We start from the raw sequence: 25,710 nt of genomic DNA on the forward strand, positions 1-25,710 counted from the left end.
ACATCACAAGTCTCAGTAGGACAAGGCTTTATGGACTTTGTTCCCTCTTTTACATTTGTATCTTCTTCATTTTATATTGGTGAAAAAAGATGCAATATGTTGCCAAAATACATTCCCAAGATAAAAGTGTAGGTATGCTATGAAATGATGCTTGAAAAGTGAAACAACGGTACTCTTTAGGCTGGAGTCTCAGCTGTTAACTGAGTGCCATTTTAGCTGACTGGGTAATCTGTACAAATCATCAAAACATTGTGTAGGCACTGGTTAGGCTTCTGGACTCCGATAGTTAACACTGATAACTGCAATAGATACCACTTCTCAAGAGCTGATTGAGAGGTGAAGATTCTGTGTGCTTATACAGCTGCCAAAGCCTCTGGCTTCACTTATGACCTTCGATGAAGTGTTGTATTGCCCCTGGCAAAACCAGCTGCACAATAATGGTAACTTAAATAGAACTAGTCTCAGTGATGTTGAAGTTGCTAGTAGAGAGTCAATTCTTCCCATCCCATTAGTCCCATAAGGAATTGCAGTGTATTGCTTCTACTGGGACTAAACCCACTATTGCTCTCAGTCCTCCATTCCAGGACTATGGATGTACTGCCCAGACTTTACTGGCAGGCATCCTGCGAAGGCTGGCTGGAGAGGGAGGGTTACAATAAAAGTTAATTTGGTACCAGAGTGAATACTGCAGACATGTTGTCAGGTAAATGATGCTAGAAAATTAAAATTATTATTCCTATTTTGAAATTATAATTGTATCTCAAAGCAGGTTTTTTTATGAATAACTTAGAACAACCTAAGGCCATTTTTGTCAGTAATTTATCCTGAAACTTCCCTTTATTTTACAACACTACTTGTGATTCTGGTTTTGTATGCATTTTTTCACATATAATCTGAGTTAGCATTTGTTATTTTTGTTTTAACATGGATTGTTTAATCTAAAAGGTATTTAAGACAACTTAATCAAATAGCTAAAAAGGCTTTCACCTCAAGGTAACCTATATTCCTTTTTCAGTCATATAGGAAATAGCGTTAGAACTGTTCAGAAAGTGAATTCTTGTTACACCCAAAGAGAGCAATAGATTTGTGTTAATTTTTTCCTTCTCTAAATTAGGAATCACAGTATAGACAATGGAATTTCTAAATCATATATTATCCCTTATTCTCTGGTGGGAATAAAATGGTCATGTTTGCCTCCTTTTCTCTGTTTAACTTTGACTGCTGTGAACACTAGGAAGAATAACCCTGCAGCTTTTCTTTCTTTCTTTTTTCTTCTTCTTTTCTTTTTTTTTTTTTTTTTAATCTATTCATTTTATACTTTTCAGACAGATTTTTCCCCGGGGTGAAACAAAGGTTAACTGAAATTTCCTCTGTTGTGTACCTGAACGAATCAGCAGTTTGAGAAGGAAATCCCATTGATGGGCAAAGAGAGTGACAGGCTCTATTTAAAGAATTCCCCCGACTGTGTGGTAGACCAACCATGCCATGAATTTAACTGTTCCTGTGGTCCCCATACTTGTACCAACCAAAAAGAGAGAAAAACCTACTTTGTTCTGCAAATGTTGCACTAAGCTTTGAAAATCATGAGCCACTGAGTTTTGTGAATTAACGTTACTAGCAGTGGCCAAGATTTAAAGGAAGCAGTGTTTATAGCGTGAGACAAAAAACAAAATTATGCGTACTTATGTAACAGAAAAAAACACATATTTGTATTTTAAAATGTGTGCATTTTAGCAGTTTGGTATTGTACATATTTCTAAAGAATGTGATTTACAGAATTATGTTATTGTTGGCTTTTTTCACAGCACATTTTTATTCCCTCTTAGTGTGTGAAACATCTTACTTCTACATGGCCATAAGAATATACAGAATTGGGGTAGGTGCAGAAGGGCATGCACTTGGAAGTAGGTACAGGATTTAACATTAGAAAAGTCTGACAATTCAGCTATAAGAAAAGAGGTATAGGGCTGAAGTGCAAATACTAGATGCCTGACACTCCATAAGAAGATGCAGGATGTCCTTACACCTGAACAATTTTTGTATTTCTTACTGCCTGCATAAATATCAAAAGCATGCATTTCTGCATGGTTAACGGCTCTTGATTCACATGGATTTAACTTAATGACCTCTGAGTCTTCTTGAGAACTGCAGCTCCAGCCCTGCAGCGGGCCCCCACAGAACATGCTGCCAGGGGATTAGAAGTACCATGTCGTAGCCCCCAACCATCAGACTTTTCTTCTCTTGCAGTGACGGTTAAGTCTTCTTCGACGGATAATGGCTAACTAAGTTTGCTTAAAGTTACTTCAGTAGGTCTTGGTTTGGTTTTGTTTGGGTTTGGGGTTTGTTTCCACTTATGCAGGACTGCAGAGTTGTGTGGTTTTTTCCCTTTAATCACTGTTATGCTCTTGGCCAATGCTGCCTTTGCTTCGATCAACTTCTCACATTTAAATTCATTTAAAAATGGGTTGAACTTCCTTGTTTCTTCACTGTCATCCTTCCGATTTTGTGATGGTTTTCAGAAACATCATGCTGGATCAGATAAAAGTATTGCAGGTATTTGCCCACTGAGAAAAAATGTGCATATTACTGCACATATATCTAAGATACCAAGGGGGGAAGCAGGAGAATCTTTCCTGGCTATGAGAAAATTTCTCAAATTCAACCTCTGTCAATGATTACATTGACTGGTTTCTCTGTGGGAGTTTATGGATCTCTTAAAATTGCATTAAAGAGATACTGACATGTAATCCATTGTAGCAGCAGGTGTCATTTTTTTTTTTAAGTAAATCACTTTTTTCTCATCAAAGTGAGAAATCCCTAGAAGTATCTAAGAAAAATACCATTCCTTCTTCACTGAAGTTAATGTAAGTAGCTGAGTGGTGCAGAAAGGGCTTCATGCGCTGTAGCTGCTGTGTGTCTCCTCGCCCTGGTACCCCTGCAGGGAATTATCCATGTTGGGATGGAGCTGTAACTTCATACTTCCATTTTTTGGAAGAAGGGCTACTTGAAAACAAAAAAGGTGAAGCTCATTACAGCAGATTACACTATAATAAGACTTGAATCAGTTTGGCTGAAACATAAACAGGTTTATTTGTAAAATGTCACAATGTAAGTTCCAGATCTAGATGGTTTTTAGGGTTTTAAGGCTTACCATTTTAAAATGTTATTCCTTACTCCAGTAGCAGTAGAAGCTGTGTCCTAACATGCTAAATATTGTTAAAAGATATGTCTGAAACAGTCCTTGCCACAGAGGTCTTGCAGTAGAATGTAATTAGGTTTCTCTATTCTTAATGTGCTATATTAATTAGCAGTCAAAATCCAATTTTTAAAGCCCAGCTTTGAAACATATTTGCCCTTCAGGCCACAAATTGTACTGTTACAGTTGAAGCAGCATGTTTCAGTAAGTTGATCATAAAGTAAACAAAATACATACTGGACATATTTATCAAGTAGAATGAAGGAGGAAGACCACTTCCCTTCCCCTTTTAGAGAATGAATGTTTATTTTCAAAGTTGAACGTCCATGCTCTACAGCTTCTGTTTAGTTAATTGAGGCAATAAAATAAACCTTTGGGGGGGGGGGGGGCTGCACTTGCTTGGAGAACAGGGATATGTTTTCTCCTAGCTCTGATGAGTGAGATAAAAGTGACTTTTGGTGGTATCAAAAGGACAGTGCCCAACTGTGCCCTGCCGAGCCAGGGTAGCTGGCTCAGCTGCTGGGATCACTGGTGGTACAGCAGATAAGGAAATCTTGTGCACAGTTATTGTTTATTCTAAGTCAGTTTTTTGTTCTGTGGAAACAGATTGTTCCTCCGGGCAATTTTGGGTTTTGACTGCTGGTCCTTGTCCTCCCTCCTCCCCTCCTCTCCCTTTCTGGAATGAAAAAGGGAAAGCTTGAATGCACATTGAACACTGGTCCTAAATCTGGCTTCACCATGAGCACGGCTTGGAAATTTACATTTTTGTGCTGGTGGAGGGATACATGTGAATCTCAATGATCTTTCAAATTTTTTCTTCAAATAAAAGCCAAGCTGTTGCTTACCATTTATCCCACTGTACAGGGGCACAGGACAGGCAAAGTGCGATACTTTGTACAGGAAGAACCATGCACAGAACTTCCATTTTCATCTAAATGGTATATATTTTTCATCCTCTTCTTTCTGTGTTCTGCAGTTTCACAAATCAATTTTTGCAAAGTATAAATATAAGAAGCTTATATGGCAAAGTAATATTTTTCATTGATATGTAGAAATTAATATTAAAAAGGATATAGCTTTTAACAAATGAAGATGAGGAAGAATAAGGAGATATTCTGGAAGATTGTATTAATATACTGTAAACTCACAGGACCCTTTAAGTAATCTAAATTTTGCGTGTGCAACTTCATAGGAAAAAGAGGAAAGCCTTGAGGTTATCTAAATAGTTTTTAAACTGCTACTTTCTTAACAGTAAAAATAAAGTACTCATAGCCACTTTCCTTAAGGCAGAAATCCACCCTCTATGTATGTGTCCATCTGGAAAAAGGGTGAAATGCTTTAACATTGGGCTGGCTTGGCCTTGGTAAACATCAGGTGGCAGATTTCACTGTACCAGCCTTTTCTGAATGCAGACTATCAGTAATTAGCATGTGTGGTTAATGCCTGTGCTTTGGCCTAAATCACCCTCTCAGTCTTGGGAGGGGGTCTGAGGCTGCTGGTTGGGGCTGTGGGGTTACAGAGCATCATCCTTGGGCAGCCAAGGTGGTGAGAGGTGACGGCTGCACATCCACCCCCAGGGCTGTGGGATGAGCCACCACCATGTCCTCGGGGAAGAGCTTCTCCAGACCTGTGGTCCCAGGCCTGTCACCTGTGTGGCTCTGAGCATTAAGGAGTGAAAACAAAGGTGATGGGTACTATGGACCACGGAGAACATGGTACAGAGGAGTCTTCAGCATGCTGGTGCGTGTTACGGCTGGAGGACAAGTGAAGGGCGGCAGACAAGGCTGGTGGAGTGAACAGTCGGCTCAGACAGGACTGCAGCCACCCAGGGAGTGGAAGTGCCTCTTGGACAATTTAATGTATCGAAATACACAAACTATGTCCGGGAGAAGGGGAGGCATTTGTCAACTTGAGCAAAGTTTCATTATTTATTTCGTGATTTAGTGACAGGCAAAATGCTGTAATCAACGAGAAAAGTTGCAGAATTTTCTAGTCCCAAAGCAAGATTTCAGGTTGGTTGCAGTAGCGTAAATCTTTCTACGTATTTCAGAGTGAGAAATTTACTGTGAGCAAAAACTAAGTCTCATCCAATCTATTGTGAATTAGGTTTAACTTTCAGATCACCAAACAGATTTAGCAAAGAGAGATCTTGTAATATTTCATCATTAAAGATCACATTTATTTTCTGATTTGAGCAAGTTTTATTTTCTGGCATTAGGAGTATCTTGATTTTCCCTTATGAAGCAGGGGATTTTGACTGTGAAGAAGAAACTTAGTTGGTTTGTCCTCAGGAAGGACACGCCTAATGATTAACAGGAGTTAATTCACTGGTAATTTTGGTCTGTAACCTGTCAACAATCCTGCCTCTGCATCTCTGTGAAGCACAGCACTCACAGTACTGATTACCAGGGCAGAGTTTTGAATTACAAATATATTTTTCTTTATGAATTAATTTCCTGAACAGGCTTCTGAGTAATAAATAATGCACTCAAATATGTCAGCATGTTTCTTTACTTTTAATGACTGAACACCAAAAGGCATCATTTTCCCTCTGTTATACCCACAATATGCATTCACTGCAGAGAGCTGGCTCGGTGCTTTCCCTGCCACCCTCTCTGTGAGGACCCTGAGCTTGGGAGAAGCATTCTCCAGGGCTGCGGGCAGGGTACAACCTCTCGCTATAGTGGTGGTTTCTGCCCTGAGTGACGATGCTTGGGTGAAGGATATGTTGGGTACTTGTGTTGGAGTTCTTGCTGTGGGAGCTACCATGCATATCACGGCATAGGTATGACCAAGCATTCAAACTGCTTTACAAATAGGCCAGTTAATTCATTATTAATGTCTCTGTGATAGTCATTGGCATTGTTGGCATTAGTGTTGAAACTAAAAATATTTCAGAGTGCTGTTCAGATTAGAGCAGATAGTATTAGCCCTGACTTTTGGATGAAGAACAGCAAAACGGTAGCATGCTGTAAAGCACCCTTTGCATATACCTTGTATATACCTTGATATACCTTGTATCCAGATACTGCATTACACACTTCAGCTGAAACGGTATTTCCATTAAATGAAGGGTTAGACATGATGTTACAGATTATATAATTTTAATTTCTTGTCATCTGTCTTTTGTTGGAAACGAATAGTACAATTAAAAGCAAATAAATTTTTGCTTATTTTTTTACTGTTTGTAAATCATCTTGGTGTGATTTGTGTCAGTAACATGTAGATGCTTCAGATTTGGATTTTGGGGGCAAGATGGGATGATTTTCATTAGAAAAGTCTGCAAACACACGGCATTAACGTGTGCACAAGTTTTAGTGGTTGCCATAAAAGTACAGGTAAGGTGAACACCTGTTTACAAGAATCCTTCCTCAACAATAAAAAAGATGGTGTAGTGGTTCAGCTGTCTTTGCACAGTGAGAGAAGTAAACAGTGTTGACATGCAGAATTTTTAAGCAGCTGTGACTACATCCATAGTCACTACTGCCTTTTATTTCCTTTCTGAAGGCAGTAGTCACTACTGCCTTTAATTTCCTTTCTGGTTTTATATTTCTTCTACGAGTCCAAAGGCTGTATGTGAGAAATTTATTGTGTGACAGCTGATAATTTAGTGTGTCATCCTGATTTATTGCATATTACCAAATTCTGTTCTGAAATAGGGTTACTTAGCTTATAGTCTTAGTTGCTGTGGTTGTGCATAGTCATTTTGGCATGCAGTGGTCAGAAAGCAGTGCTGAAGACACAGATTTTGTTAATTCACAAGAACAGAATTTATTTTATGCTGTGTGTTAACTTACTGTTCCATGTGCTACAGCTCTGGTAACCTCTGGATTTGAGCTGGGCATCTTCAGGAGTGCAGGCAAAGATAACTCAATCGGAAGCTTTGGAGTCCATGCCTCAGAAAAAATTAAATCCTTGTCTGAATGTATGCCCTGAGAGGCAGGACAAGAGGGTGGTGTCAAATACAGTCCACCCAATAACTGGAAATATGCCAATTTTAAGATGAATCAGATTTGTTACCAAGCCGGTTGATAGCTTTCCTTCGCTGAAGATTGAATTGATTTCTCCACTTTGGTACATACATGACATTGGTATTGTCAGTTTCAGTAAGTTCAGCAAACATAATGTTGAATATATTATAGAAAAATCTTCATATAAATTAAATATAATTCATTTCTGTTTTTCAGGAGAAGATGATGTGGACTGGTCCATCTGTAATAAAGACTTAGAGGTAACACAGATAACCAAGTTGTTCCATAATTGTTTATTTTTATGTTTATTAATAAGCAGAGCAAGATAAACGGGATTGAAAATTCCATTTGTAGCTTCTGTGTGGAATCCTGAGCAGTGTCCTCCCAAAGACAGGCGTATCATGAGCTCTTGTACAGTATGTAGAATTCCATGTGTTGGGGCAGGCACACAAGCAGAGAGGGAAGGAGATGTGGGAATCAGAGCAGCTCCACAGACTCTGTGAAGAGGAAGCAGGCTATTCCTTCCTAGTTTCTTCAAATACTAGGAGTTGTTTTGTGGCAGCTTTCCCATTCCTATAGGCAGCAGGATGGGTTGTCTGTATTTGGCCAGTCTCCCTGTGCTGCCAGAGGCTCGGCTCAGGCATTGGTACAGTTAGGCTGTAACCTGGAGTACTTGTGCTAAGTGTCACAGTGTTACAGCTTTAGCTGTAAGGTCCAACTCCTTTTTTTTCTCTTTCCAAGGTTCAGTAAAACTACATAATGGGATTACATTAACGAATTATTTCTCTTAGGAGAAATGGTATTTCTGTACCTCTCCTGTTCACTTGGCCAGAATTTTGATTCAGTTTTTAAAATCTGTAATGTTTGGTAAGCAGTAAAGGTTGAAGACATAATTTTCAATTCTGTCTGCCAACACAGAAAGTGTGTGTGAGGTCACTGGGAGAGAGACACTTGTTTCCAGCTTCTCTTTTTTTCTTCTTTTTCCTTTTTAAATCTTTCTTTACAATTGCAAATGGCAGATTTGGTCTAGACTTGTATAGCATTGTACTTTGTCCAAGAAGTTTCCCTTTATGTGTGCAAGGGAATGTGTAACTTGCATTTGCAATTAATGTTAGTTATATTTGCATTCTGCGAAAAACTCCAGTTTATCAGGAAACAGCATAGTGGGTAAAAGGGTCTTGGCTAATCAAGGGAAAGAAGAACTTCCTAACTGCAATTTTAAAGAACAAAAGAGAATGTCCCAAAGTGGCAGTTTGAACAAGATAATACTTTTCTTCTAGACAGTGAAGGTTTTCTCTGACAGAATTATCCAGTTCAACCCTGGATGTGTAAATTGTAAAAAGTTGTATTTCTAACTGAAGACTACCAGCAGTGACCTGTATAAATTTCCAGTTCTAACAAACACTAAGCCAAAGAATCTCAAACAATAAATACATTTCTCTCATATTGTCTCACCAGGCACAGATTTCTAACTATGGGAGTGTGAGGCATACCACTGTGCGGTACTACACAGCTGCTAAAAATGTTACCTGCAGAAATTGCAGCAGACCAGGCCATTTGTCCAAGAACTGCCCTACTCCGAAGGTAAATGCAACACTTAAATTACTTGTAGATTCAGCTGTTTTTTCAATACTCTTTTGTGCTTGCCATTAGAAGCATTGCTTCAGTGGTTTATTATTTCATTGAAAGGTTGCTCCAAGTCGAAGGATAGCTTGCACGAGGTCAGCTTACTATATACAATTAGCAGTCTGTTTTGTGGATGTCACTGTCTTTATAAACGAAAAAGATCTGTAAGTATAAATGGAGCAAAAAGAGAGTCAAGTATAATACAAAAACTTTTTTTTTTTTTAATCTGGGGAAACCAGTTTTAAGATGTAAAATGTTTTTCAGATGTATTTTCAACAAGGAGAACATAAGGAATCAAAAAATCACCCTTAGTAAACGAATGAAAGCAGGTACCTCAGTGGTGAACCATGATATGAATAATGTTAAAAATGATAGACAAGGTGAAATTGGAAATAACTTTGAGCAGCTCAGATAGATGCCAAATACTCAGAAAATTTGTCCGGGGCTAGAGGTTTAAAAATCAGTCTCTGTACTATGAAGAAGTGGGGTCACTTGTATGAGAGACTGGATTTACCATTCCCCACAATGGAGTCTGTAAAAGCCTGAGATTGTTTCCCTGAGACTGTTACCCACACCAAGACTTTGAGTGATTACATCCCACCCAGCTGAAATGTAAGCCTTTGGAGTGAAGGTACACTCACTCACGGGAAAAAATGGCTTTAAAGAAATACACGTCTGGCCTCAGAGTAGTTTCCACCATTTACTATTATTCACCCCACGTGCTTATTTGTGTGTCACAAGGCATATAGCCAAATGGTTATGGTGGGCTGACCACGGCTGACAGCTAAGCTCCCACCCAGATGCTCACTTACACATCCCTTGTGGGCTGGTGGAAAGAACTGGAAGGGCAGAAGCAAGAAAAACTCACGGGTCAAGATTAAGACAGTATAGTAAAGTTAAAAAAAACCCAGCAACTTACCGCTCACCGCAGCAGGCTGTTGCCCAGCCAGTCCCTGAGCAACAGCTGCTCTGGAGAACCTCCCTCCCCTAAGTTCTGTTGCTGTATTGTACAGACATCCTTTTGGGTGGTTGGGATCCGCCGTCCAGCTCGGTCTCCACCAGCCTCTTGACCACCCACAGTGCACTGACCTATGGCACAGACCATGTTTACAAACCAGTCCAGTACTTGTGTTACAAACTGTGTGTTACAGAATCATAGAATAGTTAGGGTTGGAAAGGACCTGAAGGTCATAAAGTTCCAGCCCCCCTGCCATGGGCAGGGACACCTCACACTAAAGCATGCCACCCACGGCTCTGTCCAACCTGGCCTTGAACACTGCCAGGGGTGGAGCATTCACAACCTCCCTGGGCAACCCATTCCAGTGCTTCACCACCCTAACAGGAAAGAATTTCCTCCTTATATCCAATCTAAACATCCCCTGTTTAAGTTTTAATCCGTTACCCCTTGGCCTGTCACCACAGTCCCTAATGAAGTGTCCCTCCCCAACATCCCTATATGCCCCCTTCAGATACTGGAAGGCTGCTAGGAGGTCTCCACACAGCCTTCTCTTCTCCAGGCTGAACAGCTCCAACTTTCTCAGCATGTATTCATACAGGAGGTGCTCCAGTCCCCTGATCATCCTCGTGGCCCTCCTCTGGACTTGTTCCAACAGTTCCATGTCCTTTTTATGTTGAGGACACCAGAACTGCACACAATACTCCAAATGAGGTCTCACGAGAGCAGAATAAAGGGGCAGGATCACCTCCTTCGACCTGCTGGTCACACTCCTTTTGGTCATGTTCCTATTATGCAGTTCTGGTTTTCAGCTTTTAAGAAATTTAATGAAAAAGTAAGTGTTCATTCAAAGTGCCCAACAGTCCTGCTCTGAGTGAAATACACTTTCTGGTTCAGTGATAATTTTTTCTATATTCAATGAGCAAGTAACAAGGGCACTGGAAATTTAGCAAGTGCTTCTGAGGCAAGGTCCAAGTCAAGAAAGCATGGGGAGTCTATGGAGTCATGACTTTGAGTTTTACTCTGAGACGGTTTGACTCTTAGATTCATAGACCTCCGTCACTTCAGTTTCTTGATGAAACATAACACCTCTGCAAGTCCTAGTAAGTACTAGACATTTATTTGGCCTGTTTCTTTCTTTATTTCCCCCTTTTTTTTCATTAGTCTTTTGAAACATTCTCATGTAACATACTTTTTTTTTTGTTTCTCCACAGAAAGTTCCTGCTTGTTGCCTGTGTGCAGAAAGAGGTCATCTACAAAATAGTTGCCCAGCACGATTTTGCTTAAACTGCTCTTTGCCTGGCCACTATTTCAAGGAATGTATTGAGAGACCCTATTGGAATAAACACTGCAGTCGCTGTGATATGAAGGGACATTATGCTGATGTGAGTATAATCTGTGGCAAAGAGCTCAGTTGATCTTGGTTTTGTTTCTGTCAAAAATTGAATTTAAAACCACAGCCTTTTCATATACTTTCTTTGATTTTATATAGTGCCTATGAAGATACTGTAGTTAGCCATTACCTAACCATATCACAGTTTTCATGAAGCATGTTTCAAAGATACTAAAACATTGTAAACATCCAGTCTTTTGTTTAGTTTTTTCCAATTCAGTTATTGTGAACAAAAATACCCGCATTTCTGTTGAATGGAAGGTGTAGGGAGGTTGGAACTAAGAGACGTGGAATGCTGCAAGCATGCTGGCAAAAGGTAGAGAGTAATTGTGAATCTCCAACAGTTTCATTTATGTGGGTTTTTTTCCACTATGATCACATATTCATCAATGAAAATATTTTTATAAGTTTAAACTGATGTCTGAACGGGTTTGGGAAGCATCTATAACAATGGTGTGTTTTACATTGCAAACATAATTCATGAACAAAATGGAAATGGTATACTTTATTTCTTACACAAGACGTTAGCAAATGTTATTTGCTGTTAACTTGAAAGCTTATCTACAGCCATATTCATGTGCCTTATCTTAGTCTATGCCTGCTTTTCAGTAAGCCCTCTATTATTAATGAACATGCAAGAAGAAGAATGATAGTGACATTGTCTATTTCTGTATCCCTATGGACAGGCCCCTCACATATATAGTGTAAGAGAATCTGTAAAGTAGTGGAACAGTTGCAAAATTGTTTAGTCTATTATTAAGAGAAAAATGTAGATAGAAACATTTAAAGTTTGGAACCTGCTGATGGTTTGTCTTCATCCCATGGGAGCCACGCTGCTATTTTCCATCTTCACTACCATCCTTCAAACCCCAACTTTTTTTACCTAAACCATCTCAGACAGCTTGGGTGGACACTCTTGTCCTCTTGGCCATCACTCTTAATTCCTCATTCATATTATGTTATGCTGCCTCTATGTCATGAGCACTGGAGATAAAAAAGTGCCTAGTGCAAATAATAATTTCTGTACTGTATGTAACAAAGCAGCAGTTCAGAGGTGTTAGCAAGCTTGCACCTGTAAAAATGATTCTAACAAGTGGGAATATGGAAGCACTCCTTTTGTCTCACCTGAAGATTGGATATTCAGTGTATTTCCCACCAAATGCTTGGCTGCTTGTTTCAGTTTGAGCAGCACAATGGGAGAAGATTTTCTGTTTATTTCACAAGGAGATGGAGGCCCCATAAAACACATTGATTTTGCTGCTGAGTTTTGATTTAACTAAGCATTTGAAGTTGTCTTATATAAATTAATAACTGGCACAAAATTAGGTATGGAAAGATTAAAAATGTTCAAGCACTGTAAGGATACTGAAGTACGTTAAAGCTCATCCAGCTACAGTATATTCTCTGCACTGAAGACTAGGTGGGAGGTAAGGTAGTGGGACTTAATTTGACTGAGACTTATTTTCTCAAAACTTTTATTGTTTAACAGTACCATTATGGGAACACACTCTTCAGGGTGTCATCTTCTTTAATAAAATTTTTCTTCAGTTCTGAATGTGTTTTGAAACAAGTAGAAACTGTTTTGCTCTTGACGGTCAGTCCAAAGCTGTTATTACTGCTAGTGAAAGTTAATAGATATATGAAAGACAGAGAGAGGCTTTATAGCAGGGCTGGTAGAAGCAGCACATGAAGTAACAGTTTTAAACTAAAAGAAGGTAGATTTAGATTAAATATAAAGAAGAAATGTTTTATGATGAAGGTGGTGAGGCACTGGCACAGGTTGCCCAAAGAAGCTGTGGCTGTCCCATCCCTGGGAGTGTTCAAGGCCAGGTTGGAGCATACTTGGAGCAACCTGGTCTAGTGGAAGATGTTCCTGCCTGTGGCAGGAGGTTAGGACTGAATGAGCTTTAAGGTCCCCTTCAATTCAAGAAGTTCTGTGATTTTATGCTACTGCACAGTAGGTTAGGTCAGTTCTGTGCTAATTGCCAATCCATAATCCTGGATGTGAGAAATGTAATGCCATGCAACACCACTGCATGCTCTGTAAGAAATCTAAAGACTTTGAACAGGAGCATTTAAAATTATTATGGACATCATGTAGCCTAAGTAAAAGCTTCTATCAGTATTTCAAATACTTTATGTATATACGTATGTATGTAAACAGACTTTTTTTGTCAGAACTTTAAGAATTTGTAAGCAAGCAACTTTTTTGTTATTTTTTAAATATAGTATACCTCACAGCTAGACACAACTGGATGCATTATTTCATATCAAGTTTTAGTGCAGAATGAACTATTTTGGCAAGAGTGTTCCACCTCTGAAGGAGATTTATATGCTAATGCATTCTTTAATATTCTTATGAAAGTGTTGAATGCTGTACTAATTGCAGGTTTCGTAGAAGAATAAAAGGTAGTAGCAAAACAAAAAAATTTTCAAGATTAGTAACTATATTTAACATTGAAGATCTATGGGATTATAACCAGGCAGAAGTATATTGCCATGATTTTATTGCCTTGTGAGATTAAGTGATACTAGGAAGCTACACTTGGAAAGGTCTGGTATTCATGTGCTTGTGTAGGTGTATGTACAAAGCCCTTCTCAGACAGTCGATATGTAGACACTGTTGAACTGAATTTGAGAAATATAAACTAGATGAAGGTAATGACTTTACAGTTCAATTAGGCAGGAGGTTCAGGTATGACTGTAACATGAAGATTTGTCCTCAGATTTCATAAATACAGGTGGAAGACTTGCTGTCTGCTTTCTTTAATTTCCCTGTGGCTTTCTAAGAGTAGTAGTTAATGTTGTCAGGACTGGAGGAAAGACAGAAGTAGTTGGAAGGCCTTTGAGTTTGATATGGTCTACTAAAATAATACAGAGGTGATAGCTGAAGTGCAATTAAACACATTTTTATCTTTTTTTTTTAACCTTGTATGATATTATTATGGGTTTACATGTCTCAGAAATTCAGTCCTGTAGGTAGCAATTAGCCTTCTATGCTTTTTATTTTCTCAAATTATGCCATGGTAGCATTAGCATACATTCCTATTTTATTTTCTATTTAAAGATGTGACTTAAATGTTTGTCTTTCAAATACATCTGTTTGATTCCTCTAAACACTGGATTTTTTTTTCTTTAATTCAGAAATGTTTAAATCTCTTTCTATATGTCTCCTCCCTACCTTTATTTCTTCTTTTGGTCAAAGATTGAGAGAGATCCTGAAATGGCTTTCTGCTCACTTTCACTGAATACAGAAGTTTATCTGAGTAACTCTTCTGGCTGGTGAAGCTTATGGTCCGTAACCTCTGTCAGTATATTCAATCCCCATATCACGAAATTGTGGAATAATTGAGTTTCAGTGCGAAGTTTGACTCTGTAGCTTAGCAGTCAGACATGAGAGACTTCCCTCCATGTGCTTTCCGAATGCTGTTTCTAGGCAGGGGGAGAGGGGCTGTGCAATGGACTGCTCATGCATCTATCCTGCCTCTGCTGAAGATGTGCTGGTTCAACACCAAACATAGGAGTTAGGCAAAGAAATCTGAGAGCTTGTTACAGGCTCACCATAGACAAGGGTTTGTGGGATATGCAAATAATGCCTACCACATTTGGAGGCTTACTATTTCTTTTGGTATTGGAAGGTTATAAATTTAAATTTGGTATTCCTCTTCTAACTGTACTCTTGTTTATAGGTAGTGTGTACACAGTACCATTACTTTAAAGAACATGAACAGTTTATTTCTGCATCCCATTTCTAGTTAGCAGTTAAACAGAACTGTAATCCTTTTCTTTGCATCTCTTTCTACCTTTTCTATTTTACACACTTCACGAAGCTAGTTCTCATAAAGTACATTTCTTTCCTGTAAAGATTTATGAGTCCTCTGTTGTCCCAAAATTTAATCCTACATAAATTCTGTAGATTATCAGGAACATCGTGGCATGTATTCGTCCTGCTTGTTTAGGTCCACCTTAAATCAGAAAGGTTTTCTTTGAAACTTCCAGGCAATTCTTTTACACTTCTGCATGACAGACATGAAGCTACCTGTGCAGTGAATGGTGAAATGTCTGAGCAGTCCTATTGCCTGTCCCATCCCACAGTCTCAGCTGTCCCATCACTGGAAAGAAAGATGGCACAGTAGAACTGCAGTGGGCAAAGGGAAGGTTATCAGGCTATGCAGCAGGGTCAGAGAGGATATGAAAGGCAGAAGGTATCCTTTGAAAACCTAGTGTCTGTATGCAAATAGAGAAAATAAAAGGGATCAAACTCTGGCAGATTAAATGTGAAAGTGCAGAACTGAGACTGAAAAACAGTTTTGGGGCACTTCCCAGAAGAATCCACACCAACTGTAAATCTTTGTATCAGAACAAGAAGTCTGTAAGGCTCAAGACATGGAAGGAATTCTCTGCCAAGATAAGGCTATTGCTAACAACCTGAAAACTTTTGTCATCTCATGTTCGTAGTAGAAGAAAACAAGAGACATTCACACACCAAAATCTTATTTTGTGGAGGGAATCATCTGAGAATCATTCTGAAGAGAATGTTAGGGTTACTACTAATTTATGATTAGTAGCTCATTACCAGAACTGGGTAATTATTACCCAAATGCTGTAGAGGAACTGGAAGGTGAAATAGGTGGATTGGTGATGGCGGTGGTTAACCTTTTGCTTTGTGCTGGATTGGTAACTGACTGGCAAATACAGTGGCAAATTTAAAGTGGGTCCCAGAGGGAGCTGAGCATCCAGGCCCACCAGCCTGGTGTGTACACCAAGCCAATTTGCAGAAACTCCAGCAGCATGTTGCAATGGGTGTATAAATATGATATACGTGGGAGGATCCAAGATTGCATTTTTAAAGGAAATCCCACCTCTTGGAAATCACTGGAGTTCTTCAAAGGAGAAGGTTGACAAGCATGTGTGTAAACATGATCCAGTTGACATAGTCTACAACTTCTAAAAGGGCTTTGACAAAGTTCCTGACCAAAAGCTTTTAAGGAAACTAAACAGGCATGGAGTAAGAGGATAAAGGTAGGCTATGCTAGTGTGGCATGGAAAAGGGTGAACAATAGAGTGACAAGATTTGTTGAGAAGACTGAATTATTTAGAGTGTCAGTGCTGTGAGCCAACTGTGAAGAACTGCCCAAGGACTGAAGAAATAGAGGGAGAGCACAATAAAATGGTGCATGAACTTGAATGGTAATAAATGTAAAGTAAAATGCCTGGGGGAAAACAATCCCATCTTTGCATATGGAATGCTAGGCTCTGAGCATTACTATTCAGAGCTCAAATTTTGGAGTTATAAGATATGATCCCCCCAAAAAAGTAAGTTCAGTGTTCACAAGCTGTAAAAAAAAAGCTGGTGAAATGTTAGGAGTCACCAGGAAAGCACTGGACATCTCAACACGACTTTAGTCCCTGCAATCCCCTTTAGTCTTCTGCATTCTTCAGCACAGTTATAACTCTTCAGCCTGGAAGAGAGGTGATAGAGGAAGGCTCTGTAGAAACCTTCAAAATTATCTGTAATGGAAGACAGTGGTTAGGGATCAATTGTTTATTGGTTCTACTAGTACCAGAGTTAGGGGAATCTGACAAAGGCAATAGGAGCTAGGTTCAGAAAAGACAGAAGGTGACTTTTCATGCAGTCAATCGGTAGCAGAGAGCTGTGAGTCTCCTTGCTGAGAGATGCAGTAGATACAGAAAGTCTGCTCTGATTCCAGAGGAGACAGAAGCCGTTCATAAAAGAGAAACCCATGGATTGTTAGTCAGCACATAGAAACTTCATGCAGCTTGCGCAGTTGTAGTCAGTGAGTTGCAGTGCAACAGCTGGGTGTGGGAGAGCATTAGGGAAAGTGTAAGGGTGTCTGCTTGCCGTGGTTTTAAGCTCCGTGAGACATCAGCTTATGGCCACAGTTAGAGACCATGGGTGGATGATCTGATGAAGCATAGTCATTATTGGTTTCAGGCTATGTAAACTGATCATAATAACAGCTCTATATGTCTGTGCCTCTGCTAACTTCTGTGAAGCATTAGGAGTTGCCAAAAGGGCATTTTATAAAAAACCTGAAAGCGTTTCAGCAAACTCAGTTACTGCTGCTGTTCTGTATCAGTCTGCCTGTTGGGACGTTTCTGCTGTCTGCAGGAGCTGGTGACAGAACAAGCTCCTGTGCAGCCTGTTTCAGAGTGGCTCTCCATAGTCGCATTTTGTTCAGAAGTGAACATGAGGCAGCTCAAGGGACTTCACCTGGTTCAAAGTTATTTAAAATATTTTCAGGGCAGTGCACTTGTTATCCATTAAATCAGTCTCTTTCCCTGAGACAGCCCTGAAAATGTATGAAGTCATTTTAGATGGAGTCATGTTTGAAGTAGCTTAACCTCATGTGTTTTCCTCAGGAATAAGAGCACAGAGCAGGTAGCAGAGTTGTTGGGAAGTTTCAAGTGCAAGTTTTGTCTGTACTAGGAGAGACATTGTGTACAGATATACATGTGTATGAATACTTGTGTGTGTGTGACATACATATTTACTTATGCTTATGTATGTATAGGCTGAAAGCCCCATGCTGTTAACGTCCTGTGTTTTGTGGGTTTGGTGGCAGTGAGGTGGGATGTGGTTTACAGTCTCATCTGCCAGCTGCAAGGGGGTTAGGGTTAGAACTTCATAAACAGGGTGGTGGCAGGGAGGAGGCAAAAAACTACGTGAGTGCTCAGTAAGCTGCCTGAGCTTGTCCAGGATCTGGCAGCCAGCAGTGCCCAGGTCCCTGGCGCCCCTTAGCTGTGCCATGCCTGCTGCCCCATTCGTGTGAAGAGGCATGCATGTCTGCACACACCCACACCCTGGGAAGCACCAAACACTCCTTCCCAGGAACCAGCCAGGTACCTTTGCTGCCATTGTCTCCATGTGTCCTGACACCTTTTCTGGTCATGTAAACCACCCTTAGCCTCTTCTCTCCCAGGTTTCCTTCTGCTTGTGTCATTTCAGAACCCATGCTGGGGTTTGCTGTGGGGACGTGGCCACCTCTGCAGGTCAGAACAAGGATGGAGGTGCAGGGACGAGCCCACAGGGCTGGCTGGTGGCCTTGTAGCCAATGTGGCCCATTCCCACTGGCAGTACCAGAGGTGCTTGGGCCTCACCTGGGCAGAAAAGAAAGGGTTTGCCCTTCTTCCCCCGTTCCCCAGAAGCATCCCCCATTTTTCGCACTTCTGGCAAGTCTATGTCCACCTAATGGTAAGCATAAGTAAACTTTTCCAGAGGCCTGGATGGTGCTGGCAGTTAACCACCCGAGCCCACGCCACACCAGCAGCGGTGGCCGTCTGCGCTGGCGGCAGGGGAGAGGTCTCGACATCTGCTCGTGCGGGAGAGGTTTTGAAGAGAAGCATTGTGTGTTTTCCGTGGCAGTTCCCATGCGGAGGTGATGAAAAGTGTGTGTTTTGGCAAATCTTTTGTCTTATTGTGGTGGCTTGCGGCAGGGCAGCTCCTAGCAGCCGCCGCTTTGACAAAGCACCAGAGGATTCTGTTAAAAAGTTGTGTTTAGTAATTGTAGTCGTCGTGTCAGACCATAACTGACTTGGAGCTGAAGGATTTTTGCGAGATGAGTAGCTGTGCCAGCAGGGACCCAAGTCTCCTGGGCCAGCCGCGCTCTCATTAAGATTTGCCGCTAGCCGTGGCGGTGTTCGGCAAGTATGTGACGTGCATGCTGTTATTGTATGCTTGGCTTGTCAGCCTGCAGCTTTCTGACACTCACTTATGTCACTCTTTATTCAGAGACGAAGAAGCTTTTGATAATTTGACAAGACAAGCTCTTAAACGATCTAGGTCATGGCCTTCACTGTCTGTGATTGTGAACATATTTCCTGAAAGCCCTGTCACTCATCACAGCTACATTTTCTCCCGGGGAGCAGCAGGCCCATCCCGGTCTCCTGTCAGCGCGTGCATTTTGGTTATTCATACGCCAAATACAGTAGTGGGGTTTTTCCTTTCCTTTTGCAAATGCTCACATGTTAGCGAGGCTAATCCTCTCCCCTGCGCTGCGGTCCCAGCAGGGCTGCCATCGAGGGCCCTCTCGGCGCAAGGCAGACGACCGGCCAAGGGGAGCGGAAAGGAGGAAAGGCCGCTTAGTGCTGGTTTTGTGTTTGCTCATTGTTGTGGAAATATGAGAACTGGTGGCAAGGGCCTTGTCTATTGAGCACTCGAGTCCTGGTCTGCTGTCAGGGGCTGTTTGAGATTGAGTGTTTTATTTTCTTTGATGTTCACGTTTGAGAATAGGGAAGTGGGAATTAACAGATGCATTAAGCCGTTGTTCTGGTAAAACAATAATTAGCACCTGATAAAATTCAGTATGGGTCAAAATGCACAGTAACCAGCCATGATTCATCTGGTGTGGCAACCTTAGCCGGATCAGGCTCGTACATGAATAATCACCCTCCAAATTAACCAAATGCTGGCTGCAGCAAAGAACAGCATGGATTTGGGAAAATTAATTGTCCAGCGGCACTTGTACAGCAAAAGGCACGTGGATGTAGGGAAAGGTGCAGGGAAGCACCTCTGCTGTGCGTTCTACATCGCTTTTGAAAGTAGGCACCCTTTGTGCTGGTACATCTGAAAGCTAGTAAGGTCAGACTACTGGGGCAGGAAATAAATGCAATTTTATTTTAATGTAGTTCATCACACTGCCATCACAGTTGTATACCGCAAGGGCTTTTCTTTAAATGAGGGCCATTCATGGTTTAAGTACTTTTAAATAAATAAGAAAAATCACAGGTTGTGTGGTTGTTAGATTTGGTTATGGTGTCTTCCATAGCAAAATTCCTTGCTTCATTTGAGAAGCCAGTATTCAGTAGTAATTGTTAATTATACTTTTTGTCATTCTGTGATAGACGATACAGACAATAACTCTGAGCTGATCCAAGGTAATAAAACTCCTAGTTAAAAGCATCTTTTCTAAAAAGCTGTTGTTTAGCCAGGCATCCTTCTTCAACTATTCTGTTCAACTTCTGAAGTTTGTAAGTGATTATTGCGATGACGAAAAGTATTACACCAAATCGCCATCTGAATGAAGAAATATACTTGGCCAGTTTTCCCCTACTACCTTCTTCCTACCTCCCTTAAGTTCTCCCACAGCCTTAGAACATCCTTAAAGATGGTGACGATAAAACCTACTTTTTAATAGCACTGCTGAGGGGTTTGGACTGTGCCTCTTCCAGTGTTTTGGTAAGAGCGGTGCCAACTGCAGTTTCCTACTCTGAGTTACAGATTTTTGCCAGATGTCTTTGTGTTAAAAAAAAAAAAAACAGAGGAAAAAAAACCCAACAAAACCTAACCAAGCTATTATTAAAAAATAAAGTATTATTATTATTATTATTAAGCTACTGTGTGAGTAAAGGTCATATCACAGAGTGGCATTTTGCCAGTATGTGACAACTCACTGATTGTGATTTTTCAACCATATTAGTCTGGGGACACTGTGATAATCGAAAACTATCCAGAACTAATGTAGAAATAACTGCCTGCTACCCCTGTGCTAGGCCAGAGAAGGTCTCATGACTGAAGCCTTTTACAGGTTTGAGAGAGAAGGCAAGGTCTTTGATACAATATTTTTATACGCTAGAGTGTGTTTATGATTCACACCTCCGAATCCTGTGTAAGCTAGAGAAGGAGGAAAATCCTTTTGTTTGCACTCAGAGACAGCTCGAGTGTGTTCAAACTGTCAAATGTTGTACTCTGCTCCTCTGTTAGAAATCTGGTGTACTTCACACATTTTCTTTATAGAAACATTAATATAAAACTCAAATATTTACATGCAGTATTTAAGTAAGAGGAAAAATATCGAATCATTACTCAGAACAGATTATAGATTTTTCTCCAGAAAATTGTGTTACTGACAGGATGAATAATAAATAATATAATTTCCATCACATCCGGGAAAAACATACTGTATATGCCATAGGATGACTGTCAAAAACTTGCATTATTTTTTGAGGGGCTCAGTTGCTAGTATCAGTTGTTAGGAGGGGGTTTATTAATTAATATGCTCTGTCAGAAGAAAAGAAGGCAAGAATTTAGGCTTGAGAGAAAAATTTACTTGAAATCTAAAGAAATGTTAATAGTGCTTATTTGCAAGTAGTCATGAGGCTTCAGTATTTGAAATTGGAGCTACGGTGTATTATGTAGATGCCACAGAATAACTAATATTTCTTCTTAAAATACTGAAAATTGAAAGTGGCAAACAAAATTGCTAATTGTTCAAATTATTAAGGAGATACTTTAATAAAAGCGTAAATCTTTTAAACAAAAGTGAAAGACTTCCATTGAAGTTACGGAATGCACACTCAGTTAAACACTGAAATGGCTAACAAAGTATCACTATTTCTATGTCTTTTTATGGCTTGGGGTCATAGCAAAAGGCAGAATACTGTAAGTTTTATTAAAATATTAAGAGCCCTCGAGAAATTAACCTCTGTCTCATTGATCGTTAACACATTTTGATTTTGTTTAAAGAAGAAGATCCACATTTTCCTATTTCCTGTCTCTTATGTATTCCTCAGGTCTACTGTGTTATTGCTGTGATGCAAAAATCTGCTCTGCAAATTTTTTTTACAAGGGGCTGCACTTACAAGTTTGTGTGCGAGTCTGGCAAGTTAAAAAAAAAAAAAAAAATCAAGCAAGCCATTGTAAAAATAGAAACATTAAAGAGATCTGTTATGCTTCTTGTTTACAACTCATCTGACATTAGGCTACTGAGGATTATTGCATGTAACAATTATATTTTGATTAAGATAGAGATATGTACAAAAATACTAAAATATTTACATTCCTGCATGAAAGGAAGGTATCTTGAGAGTTAATTTCCAAAACATTATGTAAATTTAAAATGTCAGAAAATGTAGAATTTAAATTAATTTCTGTTTGTTTTGCTGTATTGTTACAGCTAAGAGCACTCTACTCTCCCAAACTTCTAACCTTAAGGGAAGAAGGGGAGAGAGAAAACTGTTACTGGCTTTCTGACAATGGCAGGGAGTGTGTTAAACCAGTGTAAAATTCAATTAAACTGTCTAGCCAGGTTTTTGAAGCTGAAATGCAGACCCTTTCAGTTAAGCTTCTTATTTTCCTGTGACCGACACCAGTGGATACTGTGTTATGCCAAAACCAACAGGCTGTAAAGCACCTTGTTTCATGCTCCTAGCTGATCAATATTTTTATTTTCCAGGCTTGCCCAGAAATATGGAGGCAGTATCACCTAACAGTAAGTAGAAACACCTTTTTTATTTTCTTCTACACCCAGCCTATTTACTCTTCTGTGAACTGCTGACCATAAAATATAGACAAGCATCTTCTGTGAGAAGATAATAAACATCTGAAGAGTTTTTGAACTGAAGAATATAGTGAAACACTGTCACTATTTTTTAAACATATTTAGGACTTATGAATTTGTTTTAATACTGTAATCATTAAATGAGTGCCTTGCAGCACTCTCCCTTCTTGGTGACTACATTTACACATATAAAAGGGGTTAAATTTTAAGTTTGGATGCATAGCAGAAGCAATAATCCCATCTCAGATGCTGGTAATTACTGTGTGTGACAGAGCTTTCTTTTTAAATGAGTAAAATAAATCTCAGCTAGAGTTGCAATGTTAATTTCAGCAAATATGTTTTATGAACTTTTGCAGGTAATTGCTAATTGGTAAGGATAGAGCTGTGACTTCTTTGGCCTGCATTAGTTGGTCTTTAATCACTGAAACAAGATAATAAAACTTTGTGAACTGTACCAGTGTATAACTTAATGCTTATCCTCATATATAGAACAGAGATAAAAATAAAACAAATTATGTATAAATTTGGCAAAAATTGAAACATAAAACAATATTTAACTGGTTAAGACAATATTCTATGGATCAGTATCACAAATCTTGAATATATTAATTTATAAAATTATCATACATGAAAACACCTCTAAAGATTAGGGGTTTTTGCTGTTAGCTGAATCTTTGCTGTCATTGCTGTCCTTATCAACCTCATATGTATGGAGCTTTTATAGATAATTAATTGCTTCTGCCAGTTCAAAACAGGGTAGATAAGTTTGTCCACCAGTTTTCTTTGTGGGTCTTTGGTGAGGGCTTTTTCTTTTGAGCAATAAATGGAATGTGTTTTATAATTTATTGCCTTCATGTCTTCATGGTAGTGGAATGCTCTTTTTTTCTGTTTTTCTTTCTAAATTCAATGAATAGCAGAAATCTGGGCTTAAAACCACTTCTTGCATTTTCTGCATAATGATTTTAAAACAAAAATCTGCTTTGGAAATCCTCTATCCTTGCTGAGCATTTGCTTTTATTTTAAGCAGAATTGGTACAGACTTTACAAAAAATAAATAAAAAAAAACCAGAACCCTTATGATCAAAAGTGAGTATTCAGTGAGTATTTTTGTTTGCTTTTTTCAAAATTACATGACTCAAAAAGGTAAGTACTGTCTTCGATTGTAATCCTGAGGGGGGCATGTAAAAGTGATTTCTGGAATCTTTATGACATTTGGAATCTTAACGATAATATATTAGATGCAGTAATATGTTGGGTTCTGGTTTTTGCTGAGGTATAATTTAATTGAATTTTAGTCTTTCTTGCGATTGAAAATTCCTTGAAAAATGCGTTGCAAACTTTTATAAAATATTAATTTTCTAAGGGAGCTTAAACCTGACCAAGTGTTTACTAGGGCAGAATTTGAGGTATCTGAGGTAGAAAACTTATCTGTGAATTTTGTGTAAAGCACTCAGAGTTTACACTTTAATTAGTATGAAGCTAACAACATTTGTTAGAACAACCTCAACCTTTGTCAGAAAATGTAGTAGTTACAGATACAAGTGTATTATTGAAAGTATCTATTTGGAAATCGTTAGTGCATTTTGGGGACATTTTGAAATGTGGTCAAATATGGGTACTCAAAGATAATTTGGCAGAGTCAGACTGTAGCTTCTGGTAAATGATTTTTTAGTGAAACTGCAAATTATCTGCAAATAATCCGCATCCCTTTTTTGAAAGGGAAGACTTGCTTTGACCTGAAGTTACATTAGTAATCAAATTAAGCCTGGAATTAAAAAAATTCTATTGTGAAACACATGCTTGATATTTAAAATAAGTTATTCCTTGTGAAACTGCATTATCTGAATTGCTTAAGTATCGGAGTCCCAGATTTTATTATTCCATTTAAGTATTCTCTTTTGCACTCAAAGGAAAACAAAGTGGTGTTCTCACAAAAAGCGAAAAATCTGTTAGAATAATATATATTATATATATATATATACTTATAGAATTGTAACTAGAAAGTCAAGACCTTTTACTCTCATATTTGTGGAATGGTCTTTCACTACAGAAATCAGTTTCTAATTTTCCTAGTTTAGAATAAATATTTCTCTACAAACATGAGAGTAGTTAAAGAAAAATAATAGAAGTTTAAAAAAGGAGTACTATTATGGTTGATGCTCTGCTGTGGATTATTAGCAAACAGACCAAGGCTACAGAAATTTTTTTCCTATGCTTTATCCATGGATGCAGCCATTAGATTTAAATTTATGTTGGTAAATTGATCATGAATGTCACACACAGGTACATGTAAGTGCAAATAAAAAAAGGCATTCAGGTTTGTAATAGAATACCATTATTATAATGTTGCTTACAAATGGCCGTTACAAAGTTTGTCTAAATGTTTTGCATTATATAAAGTATTCTTAGTTAATTACTGTGAATTCTCATGAAAAAACCCACAGCCTTCCACCTTTCTCTTTTGTGAAGCTTTTGGTGGTTTTATTCATTATCTGGCTCTTTACGAAGAGATGGACTGCCATCTATTGACATACTGAAGCCCCTGCACAGAAACGTGAATCGACTAGAACAATGACTAAATGATAAATCCATTCTGCTGTTATGGATGGTGGTAGGGTTTTGTTTACATTAGTTGTGGTGACAAATTTTGGCACATTACAAATAATATGTTGTATGGGCAGAAATGTCTTACTCCAACCAAAATAGACTGCCAGTGCAAGAAATCTTATGAGCAGTTGAAGTGGCCAGAAGGATTATAAGCTGAATATTTTAATTTGCCTTTTGGTAGAAAAAAAATTATCATATTGCATTCAATGAAGCTTAAATGTAAAGGCTCTGTGATAATCAAAGCTTTCTAAGTGGATGAAGTTGGTTTCTTTAAACTTGTTCAACTCTGTTAACTAAAATTATTCTGCAAAAAAAACCAATCAAAGTCAGCAGAACAATCCAGTTCCCACTGTGGTTTAAAATACTATTTAATATCCTCTTTAAGATGGTGATTTAAAACTTTTATAAATCATTTTCATTTTGCCTGCTCTCTGTGTATTTCTCTTATATCATAATGGGGAAATTACATTTGTCAAAGTGTGTTTTAAGCTTCTCTTCATATAGGTATCTGTTTGTAATAAATAGGTCAGGTTTGATCCTGCTTACATTTATCAGAGGGGTTATTTTCAATTCAAGCACCAAGACAAGGACTTCATTTTCATACCCAGGATAAACAGTTTTCAACATAGCTTACTATAGTGTAAATAATAATACCTCTGGGT

General features: G+C 38.9%; 1 protein-coding gene across 3 annotated transcripts in view; it reads left to right on the forward strand.

Moving 5' to 3' along the window:
• ZCCHC7 (zinc finger CCHC-type containing 7) overlaps positions 1-25,710 on the forward strand; it is a 117,763-nt gene that overhangs the window by 70,212 nt on the left and 21,841 nt on the right. For all 3 annotated transcript variants that reach the window (XM_061362593.1, XM_061362591.1, XM_061362592.1), the window contains 4 exons: positions 7,384-7,427; positions 8,626-8,751; positions 10,963-11,133; positions 22,337-22,372. In XM_061362593.1, coding sequence (XP_061218577.1) covers positions 7,384-7,427; positions 8,626-8,751; positions 10,963-11,133; positions 22,337-22,372 — 377 coding nt within the window. The remainder of the gene's footprint in view (positions 1-7,383; positions 7,428-8,625; positions 8,752-10,962; positions 11,134-22,336; positions 22,373-25,710) is intronic.

This window comes from Neopsephotus bourkii, unplaced genomic scaffold, assembly GCF_033783945.1.
Source record: "Neopsephotus bourkii isolate Nb327-2 ecotype Australia unplaced genomic scaffold, CSIRO-AGI_Nbou_v1 NB_1131, whole genome shotgun sequence".
NCBI classification, from domain to species: domain Eukaryota; kingdom Metazoa; phylum Chordata; class Aves; order Psittaciformes; family Psittacidae; genus Neopsephotus; species Neopsephotus bourkii.